The sequence below is a fragment of the Aulonocara sp. 'chitande type north' Nkhata Bay genome, linkage group LG13 (genome assembly GCF_057382095.1).
Source record: "Aulonocara sp. 'chitande type north' Nkhata Bay isolate Kocher_YH1m ecotype deep benthic linkage group LG13, A_spYH_male_GT1.1, whole genome shotgun sequence".
Taxonomy (NCBI): Eukaryota; Metazoa; Chordata; class Actinopteri; order Cichliformes; family Cichlidae; genus Aulonocara; species Aulonocara sp. 'chitande type north' Nkhata Bay.
In genome coordinates, this window is record NC_141356.1 from 23990898 (window position 1) to 24005303 (window position 14406).

General features: G+C 38.7%; 1 protein-coding gene across 2 annotated transcripts in view; it reads left to right on the top strand.

The window, feature by feature from the left end:
* Positions 1-14406, top strand: part of LOC147316114 (cGMP-dependent protein kinase 1-like) — a 100830-nt gene that overhangs the window by 66210 nt on the left and 20214 nt on the right. For both annotated transcript variants that reach the window (XM_086259323.1, XM_086259321.1), the window contains exons 5-7: positions 4540-4603; positions 9215-9292; positions 10878-10972. In XM_086259323.1, the coding sequence (XP_086115449.1) occupies positions 4540-4603; positions 9215-9292; positions 10878-10972 (237 nt within the window). The remainder of the gene's footprint in view (positions 1-4539; positions 4604-9214; positions 9293-10877; positions 10973-14406) is intronic.

The window sequence follows — 14406 nt, forward strand, 5'->3', positions numbered from 1 at the left end:
ACTGTCATCCACTTTGAGCTTCATCAACCCAGTTATTAAAATTATATCATACCTTCACTCTGCTGCGTGCACCCCACACTATTTTTTGGTTTTTTATCATGACTTTTTTGGCAGAGTCGGTATTTGATCTGTGTCCTCTCATCCATTCACTCTGCCACAATTTTGTATAAATCTTCCAAATCACGAAGGCACATGTTCTCTCTAAAAGACTTTTCTCCCGAGGAAACCTTGTGAATCACTGTGATCATGATCAGGTTCTGTCAGTCCTGAGAGAGATGCAGTACGAGCTATTTTAAGTATTGGGCACAGTGCACAGGAAGGAAGCTTTTTACAAGGTATTTCTAACAAGTGCAAAGCAAGTTGTATGTCAGTATGTTCCAAAACAATCAATTCTGCTATTGTAGAATTTACTCAACTATGACTGTGCAACTTCACAGTGTACAGTAATGGAAGTATAGTTATTTTAAATATAATCTTTAGCTAAGGCTCAATGTTTTGGATAAAAACAAACAAATTTTTTTTTTTTTTAAAAAAAAGGTAGAAAATGTTGTCTTTAACAAATTTAATTAGATGCAAATTTTGCAACATAGACACAATGCTGGTATACATTCAGGTTATTTAAAGCATATTTTCCTCAGTGAATAATTATTTGAAGAAATCTTTTTTTAAATTTTAGTTTAAAATGTAATTTTTGAACAGGAAGTCTCTTTGATAGTTTCAGTTAAACCAAAAACATTTTGCAGCTTAACTGTAACGACTGCTTTTTTTCCCTGCTTAAAATAGGACAGTCAGTATCCCTGCAGTCACAAAGATATTGCAAGTCAGCAAAGCTTTTGAACAGCATGACTTTTTTTCTTTTTTTAAGGACAGTCTCCCGCTGGTCACTCAGAATAAATTCATTTCTTATCTGGAGTGCAGTTTCATGATAAAGCCAGACTTTAAGACAAACACAACCAAGAATCTATTTTAACCACATATGGAGCCCTATTAATATTTCATCTAAGATGTAATCTATTTTAGTGATATCGTTTACTAATAAAGACCGCAAACATTTGCAGTCCCTCTGCTGAGTATATTAGCACACACTGTTCAGTATAACAGCTCTTGCCTGTCAGGAGGACTTATGTAACAGTCCGACTGATAGACTAAGTAAATATTTAATAGGTGTACGTACTGGTTGTTTTGGGATCCCTTGGTGTGTTTGGTTTGTAAAGGGATACTTGGGGGGAGAAATCTGAGATTTATAACAGTGTTTGCAAACTCACAGCACACAGATAATTATGTTCCTGTTTAATTTCCTAGAAACAGATCTAATGAAAGTAATAAACACATATTGGTCACCGTGAGTTTTGTGCCCACCCGTTTAACTGCTGTGAAATTATAGAATTATTCTGACAAACAGAGAAGAAGAAAAACGGGCAAAGAAAGCCCCACGTTGTGCACGGGGGAATTGAGCGCGCTTGTGAAGATTGTTTTATTATTTTTTCTTTACATGTACAGACAGGTGACAAATGAAAGGAAAAACAAAATGATATGTTTAAGTAAGATGATGAGCCAAAAGCTTAAATCTGCATTGATAATGATTCTGAACAACTCTGAATCTCTGGTACTTTACTGAAGGGATGAGCTGCATTTTTTCAGAAGATAATTCCTTTTGATGTTTTAATAATAATGCTATAGAGAGCATTGTCTAACATATTAGTCTCTGTGGATAGTCTGGTAACTATGAAGTGCATAGTACATTAATTATTTTTATTCCCATCAAACCATTTAGTGTTTTTGTATTTCTCAACCTAAGTGAGTTTGTCCTTTAATTCGTTACCTGCCTGTGTTTTAAGTTTCTTATTGAGTCGCTCCAGGAAAAGTAATTTCAAAGCTTAGCTTTTTTGAAAAACTCGCCCAGCTTTAGAAAATGCACTGATGTATTGTGGGCTTTTATTGAGATCTCTGTCCCCTTTCACTTCAGATAAAAGTCCAGCTATCAGGAAAACAGTACCTATTTGTAGGTGTTTACAGGATTCTAATAGAAAATTGTTTAAAATGGTATGCTTTATAACTGCACAGTCCCTAAAGCATGGCAGATCCACGCTTCCCCACAGGCCTTGTGTAATTACTCAGCTGTAACATAATTAAGCTGTTGAATCAGAAATTTACTGCGACAGACGCCTTTTGTTTGTGTCAACAGCTTCTCAGCTCGGGGGATTGAAACTCTCTCTGTTGCATGTACAGTAAGTGTCATGTGTTCATTGCTGAGCTGGTTAACTAGTGCCTTTGTCGGGGAAGCAGTAACACAAGGATCAGCACAGTGGCCGTGACAAGATGGTTTAGATTACTGTAATAAAGCATGGAAAATTAAGGGGGAGGGGAGATGGAGAAACAGAGAGGCAGAGCGAGAGAGTGAGACGATACGGGGAGATAAGCCCTTTGTTCACCAACGCGGGGTTATTTTCTCTCCTCCTTGATAAACATTAGGCTAGTTTTATTTAGCAGGGTTGATAGCAGGCAGCATTCATTCAGGCTGCCAGGAAGTAATGGAACAAACACTACGGGCTCATACTGGCGTATTCAACCGTAGGATGTGATGCCCAGCTGTGTAACTACTCATGCTGCCCATTTATGCTGGAAAATAGTACTAAAATACAGGCCATACAATAGAAAAATACAGATTTTGAGTGTTCCTGCTGCCTATATCTGAATTTGTTTGTTGGTTCTCAGATCAAAGTCATGCTGTGATTGAACAAAGTATGTCTAAAAATAGGATGAAAAAAATAATGATACCACACAGGAAGCAATAAAAAGCAAAAACTTGACAGTCACATGATAGCATTTAGCCAATAGAATAAAACATTAAAAAATATGCTGACAACTAACAATTTAAGAGCCTTTATTTGAGTGCATGTTTTGTGTTGGACCAATGCAGCTGTTTTATGTTCTGCTTAAAGTGGTGGAAAAACTAGCAGAAATAAAAGCAATTCTTTCCAGGAAAACTAACATCTAGTTGATGGCTTGTATAACAAGATGGATTTTTGTTTTTGTTTTTCTAGGTTAAACTGAATCATGCCATGAGAATGAAGACATTTTGATGCTTAGTTGAAAGAGAGTGTCTCTGAGCTCTTTGATTGCTTATGTGTATCCTATCCAAAGGGCACCTCAAACAAAAACAGTCTGAATCCTGGAAGTACTCCCACTCAAATCCTCTATTTCTGGTGAACTTTTGTTGATATCCACTGTTGAAACAATATGACATATTTGGAGAACAAACATTTGACAAGGAGCCTACAGATAAAATGAAATACTTAACACTAATAGAACATTTAGGTTTGGCAACAAGTCATATTTATAATTTGTAATACTGTGGCCAAGGAAGTACACCCTTGGCCTAAGAAGTATTACAATAGTTTCTTCTTAAACAGAAATAACTCATTTAAGTAGGCGTTTTTTTGTGTGCATGCACCAGAATCAAGACACCCACAATTGATCTTTCACTGAGGCTCTCCATAACTCACCTTTTCTTTGGTGAATATGCTAGCGTGCTTAGGATAAGCATCCTCTTGAAAAGGGCAGTTTCAGCTTCAACTTTTGGACAGATGGCCTAGCACATTATCTTAAAGCACTCTTTCATTTGATGCAAAACTGAATCAGTGAATCAATCCCTGGAGCAGCAAAGCAAATCATAACAATTTCAACACTGTGCTTGAAAGATGATAGACAGCTTTTCTCTGTGAACATTCTAGGGCTGCATGACACGTATCCACTGTACCCAAACACCTGCACTCTTTTTCAATCCCCTTACAGCATATGAATGTGTCACCTTCATGTCTGAATGAGCACCCTGGCCACTTTTCTGTAAAAGTCAGGAGAGCAGTTCAACTTTTTCACACTTTGTGTCCCTTTCAGCATGTCTGAACAGCACATAATCACCTTAAATGATGAATATGAGTTGCACAGCTCACTAAAAACGTCATTGTTCAAATTCTTTGTAGCTTGTGATAAAAGTAAGAGATTTTCAAGGCCCCAAGTGCAAGTTGTCTTTTGTACATTTAGCAAATATTGCCCTTATAGGAGATCCCAGGTGCTCTTCCTGACTGTGTAGGTATGTCTGAATGAGCCCGAATAAACCTTTCAGGAACATTAAGTTAAAGTGACTTTTCTCTCTAATGTTATGTATGTTAATGCAAATTTATGCAGACTCATTGTGATTGTAGGCACATGCAACCAACAAACCTGTCAAATGTTTCATGAAATTTTTGAGTTCTTGCTTTTTTAAAAGACATGTAAAATATGAAAATGACAACTTTATGTTTCAGGGGGGTTTTTTTCAAAGAGGATCAAGATTTTTCAAATTTATTATTTATTTTTGCTCACAGCTTCCAAAAGGATATGCTTTCTTCCCTCAGCTTTATACTAAGCCTCCAGCTACACTGCTTCCTACAACTTTTTTTTTTATCTAGAAAAAACACAGAGGGCTAATTAGTAATATTCACTATGCGTGAAGCTGTGTATTCTCTCATATAAAAGCCCTTCTTTTTTCTTCTGCAGCGTCCCCTCATTCCACGGCCTACAGGAAGATATTCTGAGCAAGCTCGCTGATGTCCTTGAGGAGGTAAGTACCTTGTTGTGTGTGACATCTGCAGCCTACTTCTGACATGTCAAATGATTTTCATACATTCAGACTCTCCTATTGTGGTGAGAGGGGGGGAGGTGAAAATGATTCTAGAGGATGTGCACAATAGAGATTATTTTGGGTGCTAGGTGGGACAACCTGTACACAGCTGGGACTTCAGAGTACTGCTGCTCTTTGGTACCTGCTCGGTGTGAGATGACTATCTAAATTTTTCACTTACTAGGGGAGGAATTTCTGGAAATCAGTCCAGTAGAAACCATTTCAGTCTTCTCACATGAAGACATATATATATATGAGAAGGATAGGAGGATCCAAGGATCGTTGAGTGCGAGAGGAGCTGACCTGAAGGATAGGATCATGGCCAAGCTTGAAACCTGGATCCCCCATAGCCGGTTACCAAGACTACGTGAAGTACCCTCAGAAGGTCTGCTAGATGATGTTAATGCAGCACTTCGGACGATACCTACAGCTACCATTACCGAGACTAACAAGTTGATCTACAATACGGCAGCAGTGATCAGTGAGATGCTTGGCTACAAGTTGAACAGCCACAAGGGGCAGTACCCTCCATGGAGAGGGAGGCTAGAGGCTAAGATCAAGGTAGCACAGAGGGAGGTTCGCCAACTATTGGAGTTGCAGAAAGGTGCGATGAAGAAGGTGTGTAAGAAGTACAGGAAACTGTCCATACCTGAGGCCTTGGAAACTGCCAAGCAACGACTCATAGTCTTTGCCAGCCGCTTAAAGAGGTACAACAGACAGATAGAAGGCAGGAGAATAAACCAGCTGTTCCCACAGAACCAGCCGAGGTGTACTCTCAGTGGCAGGGGAACAATATGAGAACAGCACCACCAAGGCGGGAGACGGAACAATACTGGAACAGCATTTGGGAGAAGGATGCAACACATAACGGCAATGCTCAGTGGCTAGTGGATCTGAGGGCAGACCACAGCGACCTCCCTGAACAGGGTCCAGTAACCATCACAGTGGCAGACATCCAAGAAAGGGTCTCCAATATGAAGAGTTGGACATCACCAGGCCCCGACATGGTTCATGCCTACTGGCTGAAGAAGCTGACTGCACTCCACGAGCGTCTGGCAGCACAAATGAAACAGCTGCTAGTTGACGAGAGACACCCAGAATGGCTAACCGAAGGTCGGACGGTCCTGATCCCCAAGGACCCCAAGAAGGGACCGGTCCCTTCCAACTACCGACCAATAACCTGCCTCAGCACCACGTGGAAGCTCCTGTCAGGCATCATAGCGGCTAAGATGAACAGGCACATGGGTCAATACATGAGTGGGGCACAGAAAGGGATGGGCAAGAATTTTTTGGAGTTTTTAGTAGAGTTTTTAGTTGGGTAGCATCCAAAAGCTGACAATTATACATTTGTTTATGAAGTCTAGAAATTAGTTCCAATCAACATGACAAGCAATCATCCATGTAGCGCTGCACACAGACTAATTTTTGTTTAAACCCGTGTTTAATTGCTGTCAAACACTGAACTACTTTTAATATCAGTGTCAATTTATTGTTTCGTACCATTTGAAATTCACTAAAAATAACAAACATAACAAATAAACAGTGCATTGTATTTATTTTGAAGCCTCCACTTCATTTGTAATTATAGTCATTGTTGTTATTACTTAAAATGTAAATGTTTGCAAATATTATGCAGAAACGCAAAATTATCATACAGTAGATAATATGCCTTAATATATGCGACAACAAGCTAAGAATAATAAGAATAATTAATATTTTTTAAATATATAGCAACAATTACGAAAATAAAATACAGTATATAACTGTTTGTAGGTATGTGTGTTGATAACAGAAATATTAGTTCATGCATCTCAGCTGATAGCTGTTCAGTAGAAATGATATTTGTTGCTATAGCTGAAACATGAACAACATTGCCTTGCAAAGCAGTTACAAAGCAAATATTAACAGATGGGATAAAAATCATTCCAGAATTTATAACCTCTAAACCTAAAACTGACCTCTACAAGTGAGAAATGTAGGAAAATAAAGATGTAGAGACGATGAGATGAGAATGCACCTGTGAGTTAACATTAACATCAGCGATATTTTCCTTCACTTTAATATATCTCATGAATAAAAAAAACATAAAATAGATATTCATGTAATAAATAATAAGAACCTCCAGTTTCCAATATAAAGAAACCTATGGGATATATGACTCTGAATGGATTGTAGTCCTAACAAAACATTTCTGGAGGTTCAGAAATATGTGGAGAGTAACGGGAAAAGATTCTCCGAAACAATATCACAAGATGAAAGGCAGGGATAAATTAAACTCTAATAAAGAGTAAGGAGACAGTTTGTCTACGACAGCAAAGTCAATAAGAAATATTGCACGAATTTATAGTTTACAAGAAAAAAAAGATGGAAAAATTGAAAATATCAAGGTCCAGTACGGTTTTGAGTTTTCTTCCCTTGTGACTGCAGCTGTTGACTTTACAAATGTTTTGCTAATAACATTTTAGGTTTGGCACTGATTTTTATACCAGACACCCCTCCTGATGCTATCCATTTATCTGGGCTGCACCAGCAGTCAGAGCACACTGTTTGTGAACTTGGGACCTTTTATGTGCTAGCTAAACATTCTAACTATCAAAATACATTCAACTTTCACGTCTATTTATGCTGCTATATTTTTGTCTAAGGAATGCTGGATAAATAAAATGGTGAGGAAACCTGTGAAAGTTGGCAAAAACATTGTGTGCTTCCATAGTGTAAAAGGTTAGCATGTTCACCTCATAAGCAAAAGGTATGATTCACAGTTGGGAGGAAGCACAAAGCCAACTTTGTGCAGGGGGTAACAAGCTAGTGTACAACCCAGGCTGTCCCAAGCCTGGATAAATGGGAGGGTTTCATCTGGTGTAAAAATATGTGCCAAATCAAATATGCAGATCAGCCTGCTGCTGGAAATAAAAAAGCACATGGAAAGACGTTTCTGCTTGTTGATACAGAATTTTATGGCTAACCTCGCAGGAATGTTGTACTTAGGTGAACAATAAAAAAAATCAGGTTCTAAAGCAAAGCTAGCAACAAGTTAAGAAAGCTCGAAATTCTATTGAATCATATCAACTTAATATTTTGTGTTTTATTTATTTATTTTTACAGTGTACAGTGTATAAACAGAAAGAAATGCTGCTAGGATTAACGCTACAGACAGCAGTCTTGATTTGATCAAGAATAACTATTTTGAAATGTAGTTATTTACACCATATTTAAATTGAAAACCAAGCCTATGTGGTGACAGGTGGCACATCTGTGGTGATCCACGCAGTCTTGTCAAAGAACCTTTCCATCTCTTTGATCAAATCACAACTATGTAACAGGCACAAACTGTCTTGCTACCATTTTAAATTATGTGTCATATTTCATTTGGCCCATTCAGGCCAAAGCAAATATCATATTTCACTGGGTCACATATTGATTAAATCAATTATCCTGCCCTACCGCTTAGACTAGTTATGAAAGATTGTTTTGGTTCATGACTGAGCTTTGGTTATTTGGATCTATTTCTTTTTTTCATCTCAACAATAATAAATAAACCTGAACTAACCGACGCATAACGACTTCAACATGCTGCGGACTACAAACTGTTTTCAAATGACACACGGCAGACAGGAATGTCTCTTCCTTAAATAATACACAGCAGACAGGAATGTCGCTGCTTAGTGTAAGGCGTTAGGCACCTTTCCTGGGTAAAATTGTGTGAGAATGAAAATCTGGCAAATGTCAGTCCCACTGTGGAGTCTATTTATGATCTAACAGGAACTATTGAGCTCTGTCTTTTGTCTAGACTTGTGGCCAGATGTGCAGCATTGTGTGTATTTTGCTGGAGAAACAGTTTATTGTCCTTCTGTTATTGTTCTGGATCATAATTTGATATTCAATTATTTCCATGATGCCAACTGTTATATAAAGTATTTAGTATAACCTAAGAAACTGGCCTTGGAGAAGAAGCATTATCTTCCTCTAGAGGTTTTCAACACAAGCCATGAACGTGAGTGTGAAAGTCCTTATCTACATGTGTGAGATGGAGCCTACTCATTCCAGCACCCACAACCCTGAATAGGATTACCAGGTGTAGAAAAAATGTGATTAATGGACGGATATTCTGTATTAATTTTTTTCTCAGGAAGGAAATGTGATTTCCCTTCATATTCACTGCAGAAACATTCATTTATTCATTCATTTTCTTTACCTGCTTTTTCATATTCAAGGTCACAGAGCATATCCAAGCAAGTAGTGGGTGGAAAGAAGCAAAATACCCTGGATAGTTTGCCAATCTGTGATTTTTAACAAGAAAAAAAGATATCTAATTGTGATTTATATCACTGCACCCAATTCAGGTTTTCCTCCTCTGAAGAATACTTTTTGTCTCTGGTGAGAGTGTTTCACTTCCAGTATAAGAAAAGAGACAAATTAATTACATTGAACCTGAACTTCACTTCACTTCTCTTCTCTTCTCTTCTCTTCTCTTCTCTTCTCTTCTCTTCTCTTCTCTTCTCTTCTCTTCTCTTCTCTTCTCTTCTCTTCTCTTCTCTTCTCTTCTGACAGACACATTATGAAGACGGAGAGTACATCATCAGACAGGGGGCCAGAGGAGACACCTTCTTCATCATCAGTAAAGGAAAGGTAAGGACAGTGCGGTCCAGACTACCACCAAAACAATCATCAGCTGACATCACAATGCAGGGCATCGTGGTACATGGAGAATAAAAGACCCCTATTTTTTGATAGAATGGGGTGGAATTTTTGGGTGGAAGTTGGCTGTCATCAATCACCATAGGTTAAAGGAGAAGTCAGAAAGAAGCGCTGCCTCTTTCATCATCTCTTTCAGCAGCGACGGGGGTATCTTGGAAGGAGAATGGAGTCATTTGACTCCACTTTTCAGTAATCAGCACTGAGTTTCACACTGAGCACTGTCCTGTCTGGCTTCAACACTGTTGGAGTGCTTTCACATACTTTTCGTGAACATGTTTTGATGCCAGGATGGCTGCAAGTCTCCCTCCTCATTTTCTCTCTGCTTGTTGTCTTCATCTTCTCCATTCATTTCCTGTGCTTCCTTCACAGCTTGTTTCCTGTCTGTTACATCCACAAGCTCGCATGCTGTTTGTTTTCAGCAGGTATGACCCCAAATTGATCAATCAGTGACACCTGACAGGGTTTTATAATGCTCGTCCAACAGTTCGCGTCCTCTAACCCCTACTATCACCTTGTTTTTTGGTTCGATTAATAATTTGGTAGAATTTGTTTTATCCAATTATGTTTCCTTCGTCTGGTCCCTTACATCCACAAAATGTAGATGGTACATGGTTTGTAATCTCACCTATACATCATTTGTATCATTTATAAATTGGGTAATGCTGTAATAAGAATGTGTTAGTAATATTTTAGTGCTTTATAATCCTAGTATTTTCCAGTAGTTCACATATGTGAGATGTGAGTGCTTTTGTTCCGTCCTGTTTTGTGTCCTTTTTCTTTGTACCTTACTTTGGCAGTAAACAAAAGCTGTAAATTTCACAAGGTCAGTAAAGTCACGTTGCACAACAGTATGGTCATGGATGTGTGGGTGCAGGAATGAACTCACATACATACATACACACCTGACCTTGTCAATGCTTTCTGCTTAGTTATTTCCACATCGCTCACTTTGGCTCTGTGTAGTCTACTTTACCTATAGGACTTTCATCCAGATTGGACGTCACCCAGCGCGCACACAATCACACTTTGTACCTCCTGTACTTCCTTTCTTTGTTTTGTGCCTGCTCCCACATGAATAATTACGCTGTCACTCAGGTGTAGACAGTGCGCCGGTGCAGGATTTGCTGCTACATCTGTGCTGACTAATGAATGAAGACAAGATCCTTCAATTGACGAAACAATCGCCTTCATTCCCTTCCTCTAAAATCTACTCAGCTGCCATCACTTTGATTTGTAAAGTTTTCCGGCCCAGCAGAGCCCCATCACTCATGTTTCTTCTTGCTCGTGGCGCTTCCCAGATTCTTCATGGTGATGACAGTTACCTGTTTGAAACAGACTTGCGTTACAGTAGTGCTTCCTTTTTGTTTGTAGCAATGTGATGAACCTGACATTTTAAGACATGATTCCCTGTCTTGTCTTTAAATTAAAATGTTATCCATCTTTTTTTCTTGCTACACATCTACATGACATACATTTTCACTATTCTTCTCCTTAACTTTCCTTTCTGTTTTGCTAGGTTAATGTAACCAGAGAAGACTTGCCCAACGGAGAGCCTGTCTACCTCCGCAGCCTCGGAAAAGGAGACTGGTTTGGAGAGAAAGCACTGCAAGGGTAAGAGTGTTCCTAATAATTCTGCCGCTTCCAATTTATATCTCCCGTCTTCCATTCTTTCACTGGTTTCCTTCTAATTTTCACTCCCAACCTGTCTTTTATATCTTTTGTCTTAGTGTTAACTTGGCACTTAGCCTCCAACTCCTATCAATCTCCTTTCTTTCCGCAACTCACTCTTTTGAACAGCCTTGATAACTTGGCAAATGTTTGGAATTGCTTAAAGCTAGGCCATATTATGATAATTGATTTACTCTAGCTGTTCAAGGCAAATTTTCCACGCATGAAAGAAGAATTATTTCTCTGGACCGAAGGAAGCTTGTTAAATATGATATGAGAAAGAGTTTAAATCCACATGTCTTTTTTTATGCATTTCAGTCTATATTAAGGCGCGTTTTGATCCACAGTTGCTACTGTGAGCATTCTAATTTGTTTGGTTATGTAATAATTTTCCCATCTGCGTAAACAGCAACAACTATCTGCAGATGCAGCTATTTCACCTCCAGCCCCTTTTTTGAAGACCGTATAAATAAGCGCACATGCAGTGACTGTGGCACATTCATGTTTCTCAAGTTCTATTTTTGCCTAAATCGAGAAGGGGGTATGTTTAAGTGACAGCGGAGATCCCTCACAACAACACCGAGTGACAGCCTGTCTGTGCTATTTTGCACACACTGATGTCACTCAGAAAAACAACAGGGAAAAATCATTTATTGGGAGTAGGGTGGTGTTTGTCACAAAAGTATGCACTACCAATTCAAGTCTCATTTCATTTGAACAGTATTATCTAGCTTCTTTTCCTCTCCATTCTGTTATCAAGGATATCTCCATGATGTCCTTGGCTGTATTACAGTTTTTCTCAAATGTTAAAACACAAAAGCCAATCCTGTAACCCATATGACCAGTAGTCTAAACACATTTACTAAATGTAGCCACCATATTCCAGTACCATAAACACATGTCACATGAAGACACAATTCACAAAACACAACCCTCTGTACTCATAAATCTAAACACATTTTTCCTTGCTAAAACACATGTTGCAAAACAACTCTGCTCATATCCTCAAATGAAAGCCCATGTGATGCAAAATGCTTGCCACAGTCACCAATCTTTGAACACAGGGAACACACCTGGCGTCATTCACTACACACAATGACTCAAAATTGAAGACACTTGTTGCTAATGCTGTACCCACATGTAAAAGCAAGTTCAGAGTGCACAGTATGCTGAAGGTTCCAAACAAACACAATGGATGAAGGCAGAGTCAGGGGAAGAGGAATCTGATGCAGAGGAGGGAGAAGAGCTGGCCCTGGAAGAAGAGGAGCAGGCCAATGAGGAAGAGGAGTTCAAATGAGAGGAGGAAGAGGAGCGACCAACGAGGAAGAGGAGAAGGCCAACATGGGAGAGGAGAAGGTCCAGGAGGGAGAGCAAGACAACCTCGCACCATCATTACGGACGAGATGCGAGCAACAGCTCAGCGACATGATGCCGCACAGTGATTGTGGTGTGTGTGTGGTGTGAATAACGTAAATAAAAAAACTTCACACCCTGTTCATGTTTTCAAGATTACTGTTGTGTGCAATAGATTCTGTTTTTGCATTGAGTTGTGTTACAGTAGTGTACGTACATGCAGGATTTTCTATAGATTTATACTACTCATATGAAACTCACAAATCTAAATGCCTAATCCTCTGCAGAGATCTACGACGATCCGTTACTGTATAGTTTCTAAAATATGCATTGGCAGTTATGAAACAAAGAACCTTCTCACAAATTGAGCATTGTGTTTTCAATTGTTTTGCTGTAGTGTGTAATGCTGTGTATAGTGTTTATAGTTTTGACAGCTTCGAGCTGCTCTCTTGGTGTGGGAGTTTGAGTTTTGCAGTGGGAAGGTGTGGTTGTGTTTATGTAGCTTTAGAGAAGGGTGTTGTGTTTGGACATTGGGGGACCTGGTGGTAACGTTTGTGAAATGTGTTTTAGCATTTGAGAAAAACTGTAATGAATTTCTGCACTCTTTCGTGAACATTTGCTATTAGCAGCTGTAATTCACACAGTGTATGTCGACTTGGAACAAACAGATATAAAACGAGATTACACACTTCTAACATTACACCACTTTGTATGTTATAAGTCTGAACCAGCAGTGTGGATTCTAGCTGTGAAGATGTCCCACAGGTCAGTTTTAAGTAACTATATTTAAAAATGATTCATGTCTGTTTCTAACATTTGGTTTGCTCAAAGTGCTCAAATACTTTCACTGTAGACACTTAGATGTTATAACAGTATTTTATAAACCTGGCGTCAAGACCGTTGTGCTGAAGTGATATTTTTACCCTGCTGTTTGCTCTTCCTTGTCAGGATTGCACCTCTCCATGGACAATGGATTATTTAACATCAGGGAGTGAAGAGATGGAAAATAGTCTGAAGTGTATTATGTCTATGAGGGTCAGGTAGAAACAGAGAAGATATGCATTCATGCATGCACATTTGAGTGTGTCCATACTTAGACAGCAGAGTTAGAAAAATAATGAAGATGTCGCCATCTTGTGGCTGCTGAATGTGAAAGCCACATAAAAATCAGCGCTCAGACTCATCAGCACTTGAAAACACAGACCGAATCAAAGCAGCGTGCTGTGGAAAAGAGATTTTATGTCAAAATAATAAATATAATGTTTATTATTAAAAGAAATAATTTCAATCAGGTTTTGATGAGTTTTGATGGTGTGCCAACATATAAAGATAAGGGGGTTTTCCTGACTGCACACATTTGTCATTTGTTTCTATCGTGGCTAGAACAGAGGAGTTAAAATTGAAGATGCCTTGATCCCGTGCTTTATCAAAGTATCACATGACCTGTGAATAAATTAATGTAAACTTAAATTTAAATGAAAAGTCTTTTCTTTTAGACATATAACAAGTTAACAAGGGTTGTCATTGGCCTCCAGGCTGCACTTTGAGAACACTGGCTGCTGGATGATATTCAGACAGCAGCTTGAATTGCACAGATGGTTGGGCTTTCCCTAAATGTAAAAGCTAATGACTAAAAGATAAAAGATGACAGAGCATTAAAATGCATGTGGGACATGTTAGGCATGGAAAGCTTGATTTCTTAGGGGAGGGACACGTCTGTTGTTGTTTTGAAGTAGACATTTTTTAATGTTTTACGCACATGCATTAAAGCTAAAAGTGCTGTTTGTTGAGTAAGAATCAAACACAAAGCTCTAACACATCATGAATGTAGCAGCTATTCTGATTTTGAGGAATTCGGCGACTTCTTTTAAGTGCTGCTAAAATTATGTAATGGAAAAAAAAAGTTTAATCACCCTGATGATTTTCACCATTTAATAATTAGTTATTATTAATCTCTGGGTCTCTGGCACAGCGTGTCTTTTGTCCCGTCTCCTCGCCTCAACCCCAAACAGTCGCAGTCAATG